The 16,863-nt window shown below is 42.4% G+C and overlaps 1 protein-coding gene across 1 annotated transcript in view; it reads right to left on the bottom strand.

Annotated features, from left to right (window-relative positions):
- Window positions 1–16,863, bottom strand: part of MBOAT1 (membrane bound glycerophospholipid O-acyltransferase 1) — a 65,185-nt gene that overhangs the window by 33,628 nt on the left and 14,694 nt on the right. The window contains exons 2-3 of the mRNA XM_082479206.1: window positions 2,970–3,115; window positions 2,367–2,444 (exon numbers count right to left, since the gene is read on the bottom strand). Coding sequence (XP_082335332.1) covers window positions 2,367–2,444; window positions 2,970–3,115 — 224 coding nt within the window. The remainder of the gene's footprint in view (window positions 1–2,366; window positions 2,445–2,969; window positions 3,116–16,863) is intronic.

Below are 16,863 nucleotides of genomic sequence, written 5' to 3'. Positions count from 1 at the left end.
TCAGTGAGGTCCTTGGACTCCCTCTCATCAGTGGAGAATGGCAAGCATCCCTCCAAAGCCAAGTCACCCAGCTCAGATATGTAATGGTGATAGACAGGATAAAGCAGCTAAAATAAGCCTCAATGCTTAAATCACCTAGATTGAAAGGGGGGCGAGCAGGGAGAGATATACTGAATTGCTGCTGCAGCTGGGAGCATTTCTGATGCTGGATTAGTTTGTCCATTTATAGGTCTTGAAGGCTGGCAGCTTCACCAGAGAGCAAACTAGCAGAAAATAACCAGGGAAAGGAGCATGCAGGTTACACTATGTAGTTTCTTTATTTCATTTGTTCAATTCCACTTGTGTTTGGGGAGGGAAGCCAAGTCTTAGAGCCCTAGTACGAAGGATCCAGTGCTCTTACAAGCCGTCAGTAAGAACAGGTCTAGCCCTTAAACTAGCATTTTTCAAGCTTATTCTCAAGCTGCTTGAATACACAGCTATTTTGCCAAAATTAATAATGTGGATGTACTTTGAATCACACTGCTATAGCTAGTGGAATACAGAAAAGTCCTAACCCAATCCTCCCAGCCCTCCTAAGGTTTTTCGGCATTTTGGATTGCTATTTCACATTGACTCAAATCAAACATGACTATCTCACAGCAGTGGGCGACATTATATGAACTAGCTTAATTTATGTTGCAGTATACAGCTATTTTTCCCATTGTGACTAATTGGTCAAACAATAAGAGTGAGCGGGTTTCCTGTTGAACCTGTGCCCATTTCCCTACCACCACCTCAACTTCTCTGGGAAGACGTAAGTAGGTATTGGATGATTCCCTCTGTAGACTTGGTTCCTCTGATCTAGAATCAGTAACTCCTGTATTTCTCCCAAGCGACAGGCAGGGACAATGATCAGGAGACAAGTAATACACATTTTTAGCACCTTTTCCTCCTGGTCTCTAGATGGCATTTCTTTCATAAACATTGCCCAGTTACTTTTTTTTTTTTTTAATTACCTCTGGACTTCCAGGCTTTGCACTCTGTGAGGGGGTGGAAAAAACTTCCTTGATTAATACCTACCTTGCTGGTGGAAAATGCTAGTGACTGCTATAGACAGGCCTGTTGTTTATGGTTCACGTTTCTAAACAATCCTAGAGAAATCATAAGTGATGGTTCTCATTAGGATATTAGAGAGGGGCTGCCCCAGGAAGTGATAAAGAAGGGGAGATGATTATCTGAGCATCAGATCCTCAGACAGCCCTGGCCCTGAAGACCAGCGAAGAAAGTGTTTCCATTCCCCAGCCCAGACTGATGTGGATATGAGCATTCAAAAGCAGCTACAGAAACAGCCACACAGTGTAGAGACAAAAATCACCTGCAACACACCCAAACCAAACCACAGCATTAACCACATGCTATTAAGGAGACCAACACAAAAGTAAAGTAGTAGAAAGAACTGCCAGCTCGTCCTTCTAGCCTGCTATAAAGTAGCAGTTTTATAAGTAAAGATTCCTATTTGTGCAGATTGATGGGAAGCAAACGACTCCACCTACACAATTTTAAAATAACTCCCACATGCTGAACTCTAACAGAAAGTATGGTACCCATACAAGAAGGCTCAGTGACTGAGCAGAGGAGTTCTTCCATGTGAACTCCCTCTCCTCCTAGTCGTGAAAGAAGCAGATATAACTACCATGTAGTTTTCATTTTCATATGAAAGCGTTTTTTGTGTTTTGGCCATGAAAGCACTCATTTGATAAAGCACTTTGATGAAGGAGTCTAGGTGTCTTCCTTCCTCTAAGATATTTGCAAAGAGAAAAGAGATTCCATGGTCAAGAACTTCTCATGATGATGCCATAAGCTTCTGTTCCAAAGAAATGACATTTCTGGTACTTTCTACCTTTTCAAGCTCAAAGCCTAGTACCAAATGCAAGACTTAATTTCGTAGATCACTAAGTTAAGCTGCCACAGTGACCTTATTTGAACTACCTAATTCAAGAATAAGTGGAAAATACCTAAAGGCCAAACAGCAAGGGGGAAAACACATTATAAAGGATTATCAAAAGCGATCCTTAAGGACACAAGACCAAGGAGAATATGACCTCATTATGTTTAAGAAACCAGAAGTTTAGGCATAAATTATTAAGCCTGCAAAAGCCAACTTTTGAGGCCAGCAATTTCATAGGAAAATGCAATATATCAATGCAAAAACCACAAATTGAGATTACAGCTGCTTCCGTGATTGAATGAACAAAGCTTCTGCAAGTAACTGGGAAAGGCAAGCAGGAAAGAAGAGAAGGTGGTCCTAAAAAAACCCTCGTGCTTCTCCATGAAAGGAGAGAAGTTGTCAGAAGGGCAGCCCCAGACTTGCAGCCACATCAGCTCACCTGTGGATGTTGGGAATACTTGCCATATTCATAATGCCATAGTTCATCATCACCAGGACAAAAAGATGAATGGAATACCTTGAAGACAACAAAGTTAGTATTTAGATAATTTCTATGTGACCTGGAAGGGCTGGCAGTTCAGAGCAAGGTAATATTTTTCCATGCAAAAGACATAAATGCAATGTCATATCAGGGTATCAGTAAACATGGATTATCACAATGACATCTTTATAGCATGAATATCCAACATAAATTAATACTTATTGACAAGATATGTCAATGTGTTTGTTTGAGAGAAACAGCAGCCTAGCTCAAAGTGCACATTCAAAGTGGATGTATCTTTTCCAAAAAGAGGTATCTTCACAGCAGACTGGTGTGGCTTTAACGTCCAGAACAAACATCACAGATTAAACACTTCACTTAAAAATACTTTCATGGGTCATTTTACTTTGAGAGTTTGGGATGGTTATGCTGGTTATGAATTTTTTTTTAGGATAACACAGAAAGTGCCTTAAGACTAAAAAGATGTAATCCAGAAAAGCTGATATGAAGTTTAGAAATATTTTTACCCATGCCTTGTCTACATGGTGACTAAATACTCACCACCCAAAGCAGAAGACAGCAAAGTATATTCCAAAGAGGGTGGCAAATGCATGGCGAACAGCAGAGCTGGCATGACTGGGACCCAAGTAAATACGAAACCAAAACGCAGCCAAAAGTGCAAACAGTTGACAGGCTACAAAATTGATCTGTAAAAGACAAACAAAACAAAAAATGGTTGTGATTCTTGGAGGGGGGGAAGGAGTCTCCCCATTCTCAGAACAATAAAGAGTGGGACCAGGAGAAGGGGGCCGAAATAGTGACACCAATGAATCCTTTGTTTCTTAGCATTCTCACTTGTGAGCCCAAGCGGTAACTTTCCTTGGCCAACAACAGAAGGGATTAAACAAGCATGTAACTACCCAAACACTCAGAAAGGAGGAAGAGCAGGCTCCAGCTACCCGTGGTACGGGCGGGCTCTGGGCAGTTCTCGCTCTTCCTGGGGCAGGGCTCTGCTCCACAGCCCAACCCAGGTGCAGAGGACATCACCCCCTTCTCTGTCCTCTTGGTGGGAGGCAGAGGCCCTGAAGCAGACTGGGACTCTGAAGCATTGCTCCAGTGCCTGACTTTCTCCACAAACCCCAAAAAAGGGCAAAATCAACAATCTTGATGTGATGTTTCACAAGCAATAACTGAACAGCAACAGCCTTCTTAGCTGAAATGCTCCATTCCACAGCATCCTCCAAGCAGGCCTTTCAACTTACCATTTTTTTGCAGTTCCAGAGTGCAAAGAAAACAACTTTGTTCTACCATCACGTGGACAGCCAAAGGAAAACGCTTCTCAATTGTTCTTTGGCTACTGCTTGTCTTTATAGAGCATGGGAAGTGGTCTGATCCTATTGTAAGGAGGTAGCAATGACAGTGGGAGCACAAGACAGGTATGTGTGGAGGGCAATCAGTCATGACTAGAGCCTACTCCTATCAGACACAAGGACAAGAAGCAAAAGCTTCAGCGTCCTCAGAGCAAAACCAACACCAAGCTGTCTTCTTCCAGTCACCATATCTTTGGCAGCCTCAGTAAAAATCCAAGAAGTCAGAGGAACAACAGAGCTCAGGAGCTGTCTCTAACAGAGCAATACAGCATTAGGATACGACATCCGTAAGACCAACCTGGACCCTAGACAGCTGGAGTTAAATTCATTTATTCAGCTGCAGTCATTTAAGAAAAAAAAAAAAAAATCACCCTGACCTCTCCAGCAGCAAGTCATCCTAGACTGAGCAAAACTAAATAGGCTGCAACATTTAAGCAATCACTTGGGTTAGAGGATTATCCGAAGCTATCAGTCCAGGACAGGATGATATATCTCACTCGGAAATGCTCTGACATGCTGGCTGCCCAGAGGTGGTTGGATTCAGCCAGGCTTCATGTCAAAAACATTTACAATGTGTTTAACAAGACACTACAGCCCCAAACTGCTTTTATTCTGGTGGACTATATCCAACAGGGTGCTGTTCAAGCAAATGCTTTTATTAAAGGTTTGTTGCCTACATTGCTGCAGTTCCTTTATTTCAGTGATGCAGGCAGCCATGCAACAGAATAACTCAATAATTTAAGTACTTAGATATGCTGGATTTTAGTACTTTGGAGCAGAGAATATCAATTTATTTCTTTTTCTTGTAAGCAATTAGCATTTATAACAGACTTTATCATAGAACTATACCCAAAAAGCAAGTAATTAGCAATGTCTTATTATGACAATACTTTACACTTTACTAAAGTAAGACAATTCTTACTTTCCGTGCAAGACAGAAAAAGTAAGAGAACAAAATTGCACTGGTTTCACAAAACCCAGATGCTGTAGTACAAATTCCAAACTCTCATCTGGTCTACTACCATACAGTTAAACCCAAAACACTAACTCCTCCCTCCCTCCCCTCCTTCCACAGCCAGAGGTAACACAGAAATGGCTGAAGAGAGGACATCCCCCGCAGGGCTGCTCTGATTGCATCCTTTAAAAGCAAGTTCCGAAGACTGATGGATGCAAATTCATCAATGACAATTCAGTGAACCTAAATCCCACCTCAGCCTGCACTCACTTAGGGTCATACTAGTACATCCAGTGCAGCTCAACGTCGTGGCATGCAGAGCCCCTCTGATTCAGTATAAAGAAGGAAAGTGCAGAGACTCCAAGAAACCTGATGTGGCTGATTGTTTAAAAGACAATACCCCCTTCTGTGCAGTGTCACTCATGGAAGCTGTACACCGGTAAAAACCAACAAGATAAGCAAGCGTTTGCTTTTTACCTTCATCCAGTTCTTGTATCTTCAGTTTGAGATGTTAAAGATGCTGGGACTTCACAGGTTCACACACACAGCAAAATGAAAGTGCAAGATCCCATGGCAGACACACTTGTGATAGCATTTACATAGTTAGGGCAGGTGATGCCAGCAGCAGCAGAAAGCAAGCAGCAGCAATTTTGTCATAAGCTAACATACAATATACGACAGCACAGCAGCCTTGCATCCATACACTGTTGCTTGCCTATGCTATCAGTTCCTCTGAGCATGTACCACCTGTGCTACTTGGATTAAAGTTATCATGGGTACACCAACCATGTCACTATCACATCATCATTTTGTTGGGCAAATTAACCAAGACCATTTATCCTCTGTGCTGTTTCTGCAAGAGTTGGGGTAAAACCTTGTACCAGAATAAAAGCAGAAGTACACGCTAGCCTTACATTTCAATCAGCTTTCAATTTACAAGGGTTGTTTCTGCAGAGCAGCCAAACATCACAGACCCAATGTACTCAGCAAGCAATAATCTCAGAATACTAATTTACCCTTTTTGTCCTGAATTAAGCTCGTAAGTACCTTACAGAGCAATGGCTACAACACAACATTAAAAGTTACAGATATGATTCAAAAACCTAAAGATTAACCTCCCTTTTCAGGATCCATAAATGACAGTGATGGTGTCGAAGAGGCACAAACACACATCAGGATTCTTGAGTGTCATTTGAACATTACCTACCACAATACCATAAATGAAGTGAGAAGGCTGCACCCAATACATTGCTTGGGAGATCGACTCCCAGATATAAAACAAAAATACAGTCTGAAATGTAGAAAGAGAAGTCTCTTTCTCACTGGCTGAGGACATTCCTGCTTTTGCCTTTGTCCTCCCTTCTGAACTGTAGCCACCATAGCTCTTCAGCAGCTTTCCAGGTTCTTCTCCTCCATGGCCGAGTTCTTCTGACAGACAGCACTGCCCCTAAACATAATATGCTTCATTTATTTTTCTTTACCTACCATTAAGGCTTTCAGGGTTTTTTTTTGTGTGTGTATACACATTACAGACAACATGATCGGTTTTAAAGGATTCATCAGCAGAAGGGTTGGGAGAGGTATGCCAATGGACAAAAAAGCCAGGTAAATACAAGAATTACTGATAAAGCCTTTCTGTCATCCACGAGGTATTTGGTACCTGTTGGACAAAAACATTGTGGAACAGTATTGGAGAATACTTCTTTGATCTTTCCACCTATAAGCCTGCACTTAAAATCTGAATGCACCAAGGTCACCTCTGATTTCTGTGGGGTTCAGTCTGAAGATCAAACTTAGCTGTGCAGAGCTCACTGCAAGGTCCAGCACATAGTTTACTGCAAGACTGACTTATAGAGGTGCTAAGCAATTGCAGAATACTTCTGTAGATCAATCCCTTCTGCTTTTACCTGAGCCAAGCCAAAAGCATGGATAAAACAGGCCAAATCTTTTAACTATAACCTGTCACAAAGAGAGGGAGATGTTGTTTGTTTCTTGGGTTTGAGAAATGTAAGACAAATGTCAAGACACCAGTAAAACTGGGGAGCTCCTTTCTAAATGCTGAGAAAATTTGTTCTGCCTGGCAGTCTGAACTCTGTATTTAAAACTTTAACTTTGGTACCAGACCAGATCTGGTCTGTTCTGCACAAAGTAATAGAGGGATATCACAGCTTTTCATAGGACTACCACCTATATTTAGTTATTTATATGTAACATTTTAAACACATGCAGCATTCACAGGCATACACACGAAGACTGCCAGTTCATCTGACAGTGACTTTACTGCATTCTCTTTAACATTCATTTCATTCTTCACTGTACATATTTAAGGTGCCTAAGTAAATAGATCCCTAAGATTTTAAGAAATGTTGTACTGCATCACAAGTGAAGCAACAGTCACACTTTCCTGCCTTCCCTTCCCAAAGAAAAAAGGGTATAACCCTTTTGGTTATTTCCACTGTTGCTAAAAACACTTTGCAAATAGTAAATTGAAGGCTTTTGAACATTGATGAATGGTGTCCACACAAAAATAACCCAGAAATAAAAAAGAAATTATACAAGAATTAATACTTCTCATTCCGACCCACCGTTATAAGTCATTTAACCCATGTTTTTAGCTAGTCACATCTATCAATTAGTTTTTTCACATATGGTTTCAACTTTGCTAGCAGAAAAGAAACACCTTTGCTTTTTACAGTCATTTTCTTCCATGACCTAGCAAGATGTAATAAAATTAGGAATCAGAGCACATGATATGTTGCCAAAACAAGATACTATCTTCCATAATTAAATACTGGAAGACAGAAAGGCAGTCTCATCACAGTATCCCGCAACGACATCTGGAAGACATGTATCTGAGTCACAGCCAGCTGAAGGCAGCCTTGCAATGCAGAAACAAGATATCTGCACTTTTGGAGGGAGAGAAAACCTGGAACAGCTCCAGCCCAACTGGGTTGATGGTTATTGTTGTCTGGTTAAGGAATCTTTTAATATCTAATAGTCTGGACTTTAAAAAGCCAGATGGATCCAGAGCATGTAAACACCAGATATGAACAAGAAAAAAAAAATAAAAGGAAGTTCCTCCCTTTATCCATTCAAATTCTGTAGTAGCAATAACTCAAAGTGATGTTTAGACTGCAAATTTGAGTTTTATACAAAGCTAGCAATCAGGTCAAACCAACGGACCAAGCACCTAGGATGCTGACACAAGAATAACCAAAAATAATGGTTTCAAGATACCCCTATACTATTATGCCCAAATCAAAGCCCTCAAAGTACATAAATTCCATCTGCCTCGAGCCTTTGCATCTTTTCCCATTTTTAGTAAGGTGAAACTAATTTGGCAAATGTTGGAGTGGTACTGTAGGAAGGGGAAACACTAACTCCTAGGCGTCTGGAGTCATCTTTTCAGTCATCTCCATCAACAGGCAGGGCACATTACATGGAAAAGTCATCTCTTCATAACCATTCTCAGAGGAAAACTATAAAACTTTTTCCTCTGTCTTTTACTGGGTCCCATTAACCATCTGTGGGTGAGTACTTTTAAGGGCAACAGCCAGTTGGCAGGTTGCAAAATAAAAGTTCCAACACCTGGTATTAAATATCCATGTCTCAAAATCTCAGCATTTGGAGGACACGAGCCTACTGCCAATAACACTGAGTGGGAACAATTATCACCATTTGTTCTAGGGGCAAACTGGCTCCATGGTGGTGGTTAAAAAAAAAAAAAAAAGGTAGCAATTTGTCAAACTCCTCTAACAGGAAAGTCATAGAGCTATAGTGCATTTCCACAAGGAGACAGGTAAACGTGTTGTTTGGTGCACTGGAAAATGACTGAAAAAAACCCACAAAAATCTTACGAGGAGAAAGTGGAAAGTGCTTTTCCCAGCTAGAAGTTCTTGGGATGGGAAACAAAATACAAGAAGCAGCAAAACCTGGCTTTATACCCTTCCACCAAATCATCACAAATAGTCTTGGTGCCCACTCACCATAGTTCATGGTAGGCTGCTAACTACCTGCTTCAGGAATTTTCAATTCCCCTTATCCCACAAAGCCTCACATCTGCAAATCTCCCTATTTAAAGAAATGGTAATATTAAGACATTTGAGGGTTACTAGATCATACTCTAGGGAGAGATAATAAGTAAGATTAAGCATGTAGTCTGTTATTTTAGTGCTTTTAACATTTTCCTTATTGTCAACTACCAGGAAGAAATATCCTGCATTCTATTTTGACCACAAAAATACTTTGCTTTTCCTTTACTACTTTTTTCCTCCCTTATACTAGCAGAAAAACTGATCTCACTTTCCAAAAATCTAGGAGGATATAACAAATTGACCACACAGTTCTCCCCAAACTCCAAATGGCAATTAAGTCCATTACCCCAACTGGACAGCCCTCTGTAAGCAAAATTCCTATTAATGCTATAATTCATTCACTATGAAAATCACTATGAGAAATCACACTGCTAATTTGTCACTTGTTTGATGACAAGGCGCTGATGTGTCCCCCACAACACACACCTTTGGTCAAAAAGCAGGCATGTTGCACATTCCCACATGTTCACAGACAGAGGTACAAGTGTTATGGCACAGCTGTGCTGCCAGAATATTCCCAGCTAGCATCCAGGTCCACGCCTGCTTCAACAGGCAGCAGATGATGCAGACTGTCCTCAGATTACAGATATGGCAGAAGATACCTCTACTTTTATTCCAGGCCTTGCGCTTATCAGATGAATGAGAGAATAAGGCTTTAAATCTACATTTCATCTGCTGAACAAAAGAAAGTGTACAACCAGAGGCCTCCCACAGTGGCTCAGTATAAAGATGAAGTCATAGCCCATGGTCAAGATACTCAGCAGATTTGCTGCTATCTACTAATGAGCTACTGAGCATTAGTTTAGCAAACCGCTACAGGGTTTTTATCTGGCAAATTAGAATTTCTCCTCTATTCACTAATTTACCACAGATCACCAGACAGCTGCTTTCAGTATTTGGAAAAGCATAAAGAACCATGTTAATAGAAATTCCTGAGAGCAACACCAACTCCTTCTCAAGTCAAATCACTGTCTGTGGAGTCCAACAGTGCTCGGGCAGTATTTTGGAAAAGGGATGCCATAATAAAACATTCCGCTTTACCAGAGACCAGACCCACCTTCCAGGACAGTGTCTTTCTTGCAAAGAATAAATCAAGAACTACAGAAGTGCAATAACTTGTTTCCTCTGTTTAAAAGATTATTTTGCACTTATAACCAAAAACACCTGGCAAATAACATGTTTAAGTTCACTTTGTTGGAGACATTTCTACTTTGATGTTAAAAAATAGACCTGCTGTTATGATAGCATTTCGTAACATCCAAATTGTGATATTTAAAATGGGTGTGTTAAGACTGAGAGATGGAGTACTCTTTAATCAGATCATCTCAAAGATATCTGATACTTAACTGAAATTTTTCAAAATATTTTGATCTTACAGACTATTTTTATGAACCATAAGGACAAATATTCTCTGCAGAGATCACTTAACTCTACACAGGAAGGTGGCAAACACCTCCAAAAAGAGGGCAATATCACAGAAACCATGTCAACTTTCCCACTGCTAGAATTTTGACTTAGGCTTCCACAAAGTAGTATTCCCATAGCATCATCTGTGCAGCTCCCCTGCCCACAGTGGTATCGCTTTGCACAGAACTCAGTGCACCAACAGCCAGCACAAATGGCCATTTGTGAAGAAATCAGAATTGACTGTCACTTGCAAGATGCTGCATTTTATGTCTATATCCAAGCACTGTGAATTGCAAACAGCACGGATCAGAGAGGAGACATTAATTTACACTGGGGAAATACTGACACAACTACTGAAAAGTCACATCTCCAATATTATACTGAAACTACTCATTTCTCTGACTTTGTGTGGTTGGGGTCCCATGGAAGATTTTGAGGGGGCAGAAGCAAAAGTTTGAAAATAGAATTTCTGTTATGGGAGACAGAGGGAAGTGTATATGCATGACTAATTTAAGATTACTGTCCTCTTCAGAAGCGGCACTAAGTTCTCATTAGCCCTGGCTTTTTTGTTGCTGTTGCATGTGGAATACGGAGTTGGTAAAGTAGAATACGCCAAATTGACAGTATTTTGGCCTGTTGTGCTGTTTTCCTGGGTAAATTCTGCTGTTTTCCTACTTACGGGGTCAAATATCCTTCCATGATTTAGACTATAAACTTGAAACAGATGTTCTTTCTGGATTACCTCTGTGAAGCCACTAGCAGAATAATCACCAGCAGGACACACATAAATATAGCTATAGAGCAGATTACACTCTGAGTCATCACAAATTTTAAAAGAAAAACATTTAAGTCTAAAATAAGCTTGAGAAGTCAAATCTACATCATAATGCTAAGTCACACACCCATACGTTTACCTTTGACGGCTGATAAATTTAACGTGTGGACCTGATCCAAAAAAAGCTTTAGCTTGCTGTCAACAGCTCTTACATTGAACTGTAATGACTCTGTATGTCGAACAGATGTTTAAGTAGTGATCATTTATGTGCAGCGATGTCCTGCCACTACCTGTAACTCAATAATTACGGTTCTCTCAGTGAGTAATGCCAAAACATAGCATGATAAAATTCCTTTGTACCTGAGATAGCCAGCACTAATTCCTACCTGTACTAGAAGCAGCAGTAAAATCAAACAAGCTGGAGCCTTTAGTCATTTGTGTGGGTTTTTTTAAACCAGAATGCCTTTAGGTTGTTAGGAGAGCTGCCTCATTTCTTCAGACTACTCTGCAGTGAGGTAGCACACTAATTACAGTACCTTTAACCCAAAAAAGAGTACTTTAAAAAGATTAATTTGAGATACCTCTGTGCAGGTATACTATCACACGGTATAACACAGCAGACATGGCTAAAAGCAGAACTGCAGCCGGCAGGTCAGACTACAGAGGATATTTTAATGAGAAACGGAAAAAAAGGAATGAAATGTCATTATCCAAACAGGAATCTTGACAGAAAAAAAAAACCAAAACACCAGGAATACCAGCCTTGCTCTTCCAAAGGCTTCCACAGAAAGTAGGAAGTCACTGAGATCTTGTACTTCTTGTAGGAAAGATGGCATCTTGTACCGCCTACCCTCCTTGCTTATGTATAGATTCATACTGATGCAGAGGGAACAGACTGACCTTATCACATTACTCCATCACTCCATCTCTGCTCGCAGGGTCCACTCAGAAGACCCAATTTAAGCATTTGTAAAGTTAGGAGGCAGATGATGAAGTGAAGATGAATACCAACAAGGAAAACAACAACTCCAGGAGAGTAAAATACAACAAAGCTGAGACTTAAGTGCCTGCAAAGCCTCCTCTGAAAGTCCCTAGGAATCTCCTGTGCCAGGGACACCACAGCACTGTTTCCCCCCCTTTCTTTGCCAACTGTAGGGCTCAGGCAACTATCTGTAGCTTGGATCCTTAGTTTTCATAATCATTAGTTAAATACGCCAGTAACCCCTCTTCTTCTCAGAAATGAATTCTTGGATAACAGGTATTGTTCCCAACTGGTCTTTTCAGACCTGACAAGTGCTCCCAAACCTCAAACAATTATCTTCACACAACCTCTCAAGAGCATTGCCAAGCCCCTGCTCTCTAACACCACCACCTCATCCACCACAGACAGCGGGTCAGGAAGCAGGACCAAGACAGGTTTCATCAGGCATGACCCAGCCCAAGTTCACCAGCCTCAAGCACTAACTGCTCCAGAGATTTCAGTCTGGTTTCTACTTTTGTATTCTTCAGTAAATAACTTCAACGTAGCAGTACTAAGAGTAGCATCAACACAGATCTGCATTTTTTTTTTCCCCACAGATTTAAAGGTTTGGTTTTCAAAAACTTACACCACAGCACAGCAAGTCAAGCACCTTTTCACTTTGTTTATGTAACTGATATAAGTACATAGTGCATTTATTCAAAATGCAAAGAAGGGAGACAATACAGACATATGTACGTATATTCAATGTAAACTATATTCTCCAAATACCAATGGGAGTTGCACTAATGTAGGAATGGCAGGATGTTTATAACAATGTTTCTAAAGTCCCAGTTCAGAAACATGCTTAACTTCCAGGCCAGAAGAAGGCCTTACGCCTGCACATATTCACCAATTTAAAAATAAAACAGTAGGCTTAAAGTGCAATCCTTCACTAGAATGCGAACTGGCACATCTAAAATAACTTGCCCCATTATTGCTGTTGCAACGTCTGTGCAATTCTATTTTCAGTTCCTTTTCTATAGAAAAATGTCAGTGGTCCTTAAAAATACACACCAATACAAAGAGAGCAGTTTTGTTCACATTATCCCAGTGATATCCCAGTAAGTGCACACAACAGAAAGAAAAAAACATCAGTAAGGGAAAAAAAACCTGCCAACTTCACAAGTCAGTCTAAACCAAAAGAAAGTTGGGGGTTTTTCCCCCTATTGTAGAAACTGTCATCACTCTATTAAATTTAGGAACATTATCCTTGGAATTAAGTGGCTTGATCGAAGACTAAACCTTTCAGACATCACAATGGTATTATATAACAATTTATTAGGCCCTTACATATCGAAAATCTGGAACATCCTGTATTTGAACACTGTCATGCTCATAGTAGCTTAAAACAAGAGCACTGTAAAAATTAGTGTATTAGGACATGCTTTAAAAATTTATGCACAGACTTTGCTAGAGGAAGGGATAGAATTTATCTGCCCTAACACCGATGTCAATACCTGAGCTAGTTCATCTAAATTTCTCTTATTGTTGATGGGGAAGAAAAGCAATTCTACGTTGCAATTCATCTAATCCTAAACCACAAGCCTAAAGCAGGTACTTCTACTATATGAGTAATCTAGATGAGAAAATTTCGATGTAGAAAAGCACACTGCAGTCTGGCAAAGATGAACGGTAGCCATACCAAACGCATGAACTTTAACAGAAGCAAAAAGACAACTCTGGACTATGAAAGTGGACTTCCATTTGGTTATAAGAGATGAAATTTTCAAAAATTACCCACAGTTCCTGCTGCTCCATTTTTTGGTTTACCACTTAAAGACACCGTAAAATCACAGAATCATAGAAACATATAATTGTTTAGGTTGGAAACAACCTTGAAGATCACTGAGTCCCAACCCCCCTGCCATAGGCAGGGACAACTCCCACAGGCAGGGACAGCTCCCACTAGGACCAGGTTGCCCAAGGCCACAACCAGCCTGGCCTTAAACACCTCCAGGGATGGGGCACCCACAACTTCTCTGAGCAACCTGTTCCAGTGACTCACCACCCTCAAAGTGAAAAACTTCTACCTAATGTTTAATCTAAACCTGCCCTCTTCCAGTTTAAAGCCATTCCCCCTCGTCCTATCACTACATGCCCTCTCAGCTCTCCTGTAGGCCCCCTTTAGGTACTGGAAGGCCACAATAAGATCTACCCAGAACCTTCTCCAGGCTGAACAGTCCCAACTCTTTCAGCCTCTACTCATAGGAGAGGTGCTCCAGCCCTCGGATCATCCTCATGACCCTCCTCTGGACGCGCTCCAGCAGGTCCATGTCCTTCTTATGTTGGGGACTCCAGAGCTGGATGCAGTACTCCAGGTGGCGTCTCATGAGAGTGGAGTAGAGGGGCAGAATCACCTCCTATGACATGCTGGCCAACTTCTTCTGATGCAGCCCAGGATATACTTGGCCTTCTGGGCTGTGATCGCACATTGCTGCCTCATGTTGAGCTTCTCGTCAATCAGCAACCCCAGGTCCTTCTCCTCAGGGCTGCTCTCCAGCAATTCCCCACCCAGCCTCTATTTGTGCTTGCCCAACCCAGATGTAAGACCTTGCACTTGGCCTTGCTGAACTTCATGAGGTTGGCTTGGGCCCACCTCTGTCCAGGTCCATCTGGAAGGCATAACTCCCCTCCAGAGTGTCCACCTCGCCAAACACCATGGTTTCATCAGCAAACTTGCTGAGGGTGCACTCTACCCCACTGTCCATGTCACCAACAAAGACGTTGAACAGTACAGGTCCCAGTACTGACCCCTGAGGAACGCCACTCGTCACTGGTCTCCACTTGGACATCGAACCATTGACCACAACTCTGAGTGCGACGGTCCAGCCAGTTCTTTATCCACCTAGTGGTCCACTTGTCAAATCCATGTCTCTCCAATTTAGAGACCAGGATATCGTGTGAGATGGTGTCAAACACTTCGCACAAGTCCAGGTAGATGACATCAGTTGCTCTTCCCTTGTCCACTGCTGCTGTAAGCCCTTTGTAGAAGGCCACCACATTTGTCAGGCATGACTTGCCCTTGGTGAAGCCATGCTGGCTGTCACCAATCACCTCCTTGTTTTCTGTGTGCCTTAGCAGATTTTCCAGGAGGATCTGCTCCATGATCTTGCCAGGCACAGAGGTGAGACTGACTGGCCTGTAGTGCCCAAGGTCTTCCTTATTTCCCTTTTTGAAAATAGGGGTTATGCTTCCCCTTCTCCAGTCGGCAGGAACCTCCCAGACCGCCTCGACTTCTCAAATATGATGGCTAATGGCTTAGCGACTTCATCTGCCAGTTCCCTCAGGACCCACGGATGTATCTCAAACGCTCCCATGGAATTGTGCACCTTCAGGTTCCTCAGGTAGTCTCGCACTTGATCTTCACCTACAGTGGGCGGTTCTTCATTTTCCCAAACCTCACCTTTGCATTTTGTGTCATGGGAAGTGTGGCTGCAGTCCTTGCCAGTGAAGACTGAGGCAAAAAAGTCACTGAGTACCTCAGCTCTGTCTCTCTCCCGGGTAACCAGTTCTTACTTTTCCTTCTGGAGAGGGCTCACATCTTCCCTCGTCTTTCTTTTCTCACTGACATACTTAAAGAAGGATTTTTTGGTTGTCTCAATGTCCCTGGCCAGATTTAGTTCTATCTGGGCTTTGGCTTGTCTAACTTGATCCCTGGCTGCCCGAACTATTCCTCTGTATTCCTCCCATGCTACCAACCCCTGTTTCCACTCCCTATAGGCCTCCTTTTCCTTCTGATCATGTCCAGGAGCTCCTTGTTCATCCATGCAGGCCTCCTGGCTTTTCTGCCTGCCTCCCTCTTTGTAGGAATGCATCGCTACTGAGCTTGGAGGAGGTGACCCTTGAATATTAACCAACTGTCTTTGGCCCTTCTTCCCTCCAGCGCTTCATCCCATGGCACCACACCAAGCAGATTCTTCAAGAGGCCAAAGTCAGCTCTCCCAAACTCCAGGGTGGTCAGCCTGCTGCACACCTTCCTCGCTGCCTCACGGATCTCGAACTTGACCATTTCATGGTCACTACAACGCAGGCTACCCTTGAGTTTGACACTGTCTACCAGCCCCTCCTTGTTGATAAGGACAAGGTCCAGCATAGCTCCTCTCCTATTGGCTCCTCAACCATTTGGAGAAGGAAGTTGTTGTCAATGCAATCCAAGAACCTCCTGGATTGCCTATGCCTGGCTGTGTTACCCTTCCAACAGATGTCGGGGTGGTTGAAGTCACCCATGAGGACCAGGGTCTCTGAACGTGATGCTGCCCCTATCTGTCTATGGAGGGCTTCATCCGCTCAGTCTTCTTGGTTGGGTGGCCTCTAGCAGAACCCCCTGTAATGTCCCCTGTTCCCAATTTCCCTTTAATCCTGACCCATAGGCTCTCAACTGGCTCTTTATCCATCCCTAGGCTGAGCTCCATGCATTCCAGCTGCTCGTTGACATATAAGGCAACACCACCTCCTCATTTCCCTTGCCTGTCTCTCCTGAAAAGCCTGCAGTCTGCCATGCCAACACTCCAGTTGTAGGAGTCATCCCACCATGTTTCTACAATGCCAATGAGATCACAGCCTTGGAGGCGTGCACACATCTCTAGCTCCTCCTGTTTGTTCCCCATACTCTGTGCATTTGCATAGAGACACTTCAGCCATGTCTTCGTTGAGGCTGACTTGGCTGGAGCAGTTGTAATTCCTTTGTCGTGTATTAAAGGTGTCTCCCCATTGGCTCCTGTTGGTCCAGGAGCTCCTGGCTCATCTACGTATGACTTTAAGCATGCTGCAGCATAGCCAGCACATTTCTGAGCAAACGGCTGCAGGCCTTGACTAGCACCCCATTCCTCTATC

This window comes from Vanellus vanellus, assembly GCF_965231255.1.
Source record: "Vanellus vanellus genome assembly, chromosome: 2".
NCBI classification, from domain to species: Eukaryota; Metazoa; Chordata; class Aves; order Charadriiformes; family Charadriidae; genus Vanellus; species Vanellus vanellus.
The sequence above is the reverse complement of the archived record's forward strand: the minus strand, read 5'-3'. Positions and strand labels throughout refer to the sequence as shown.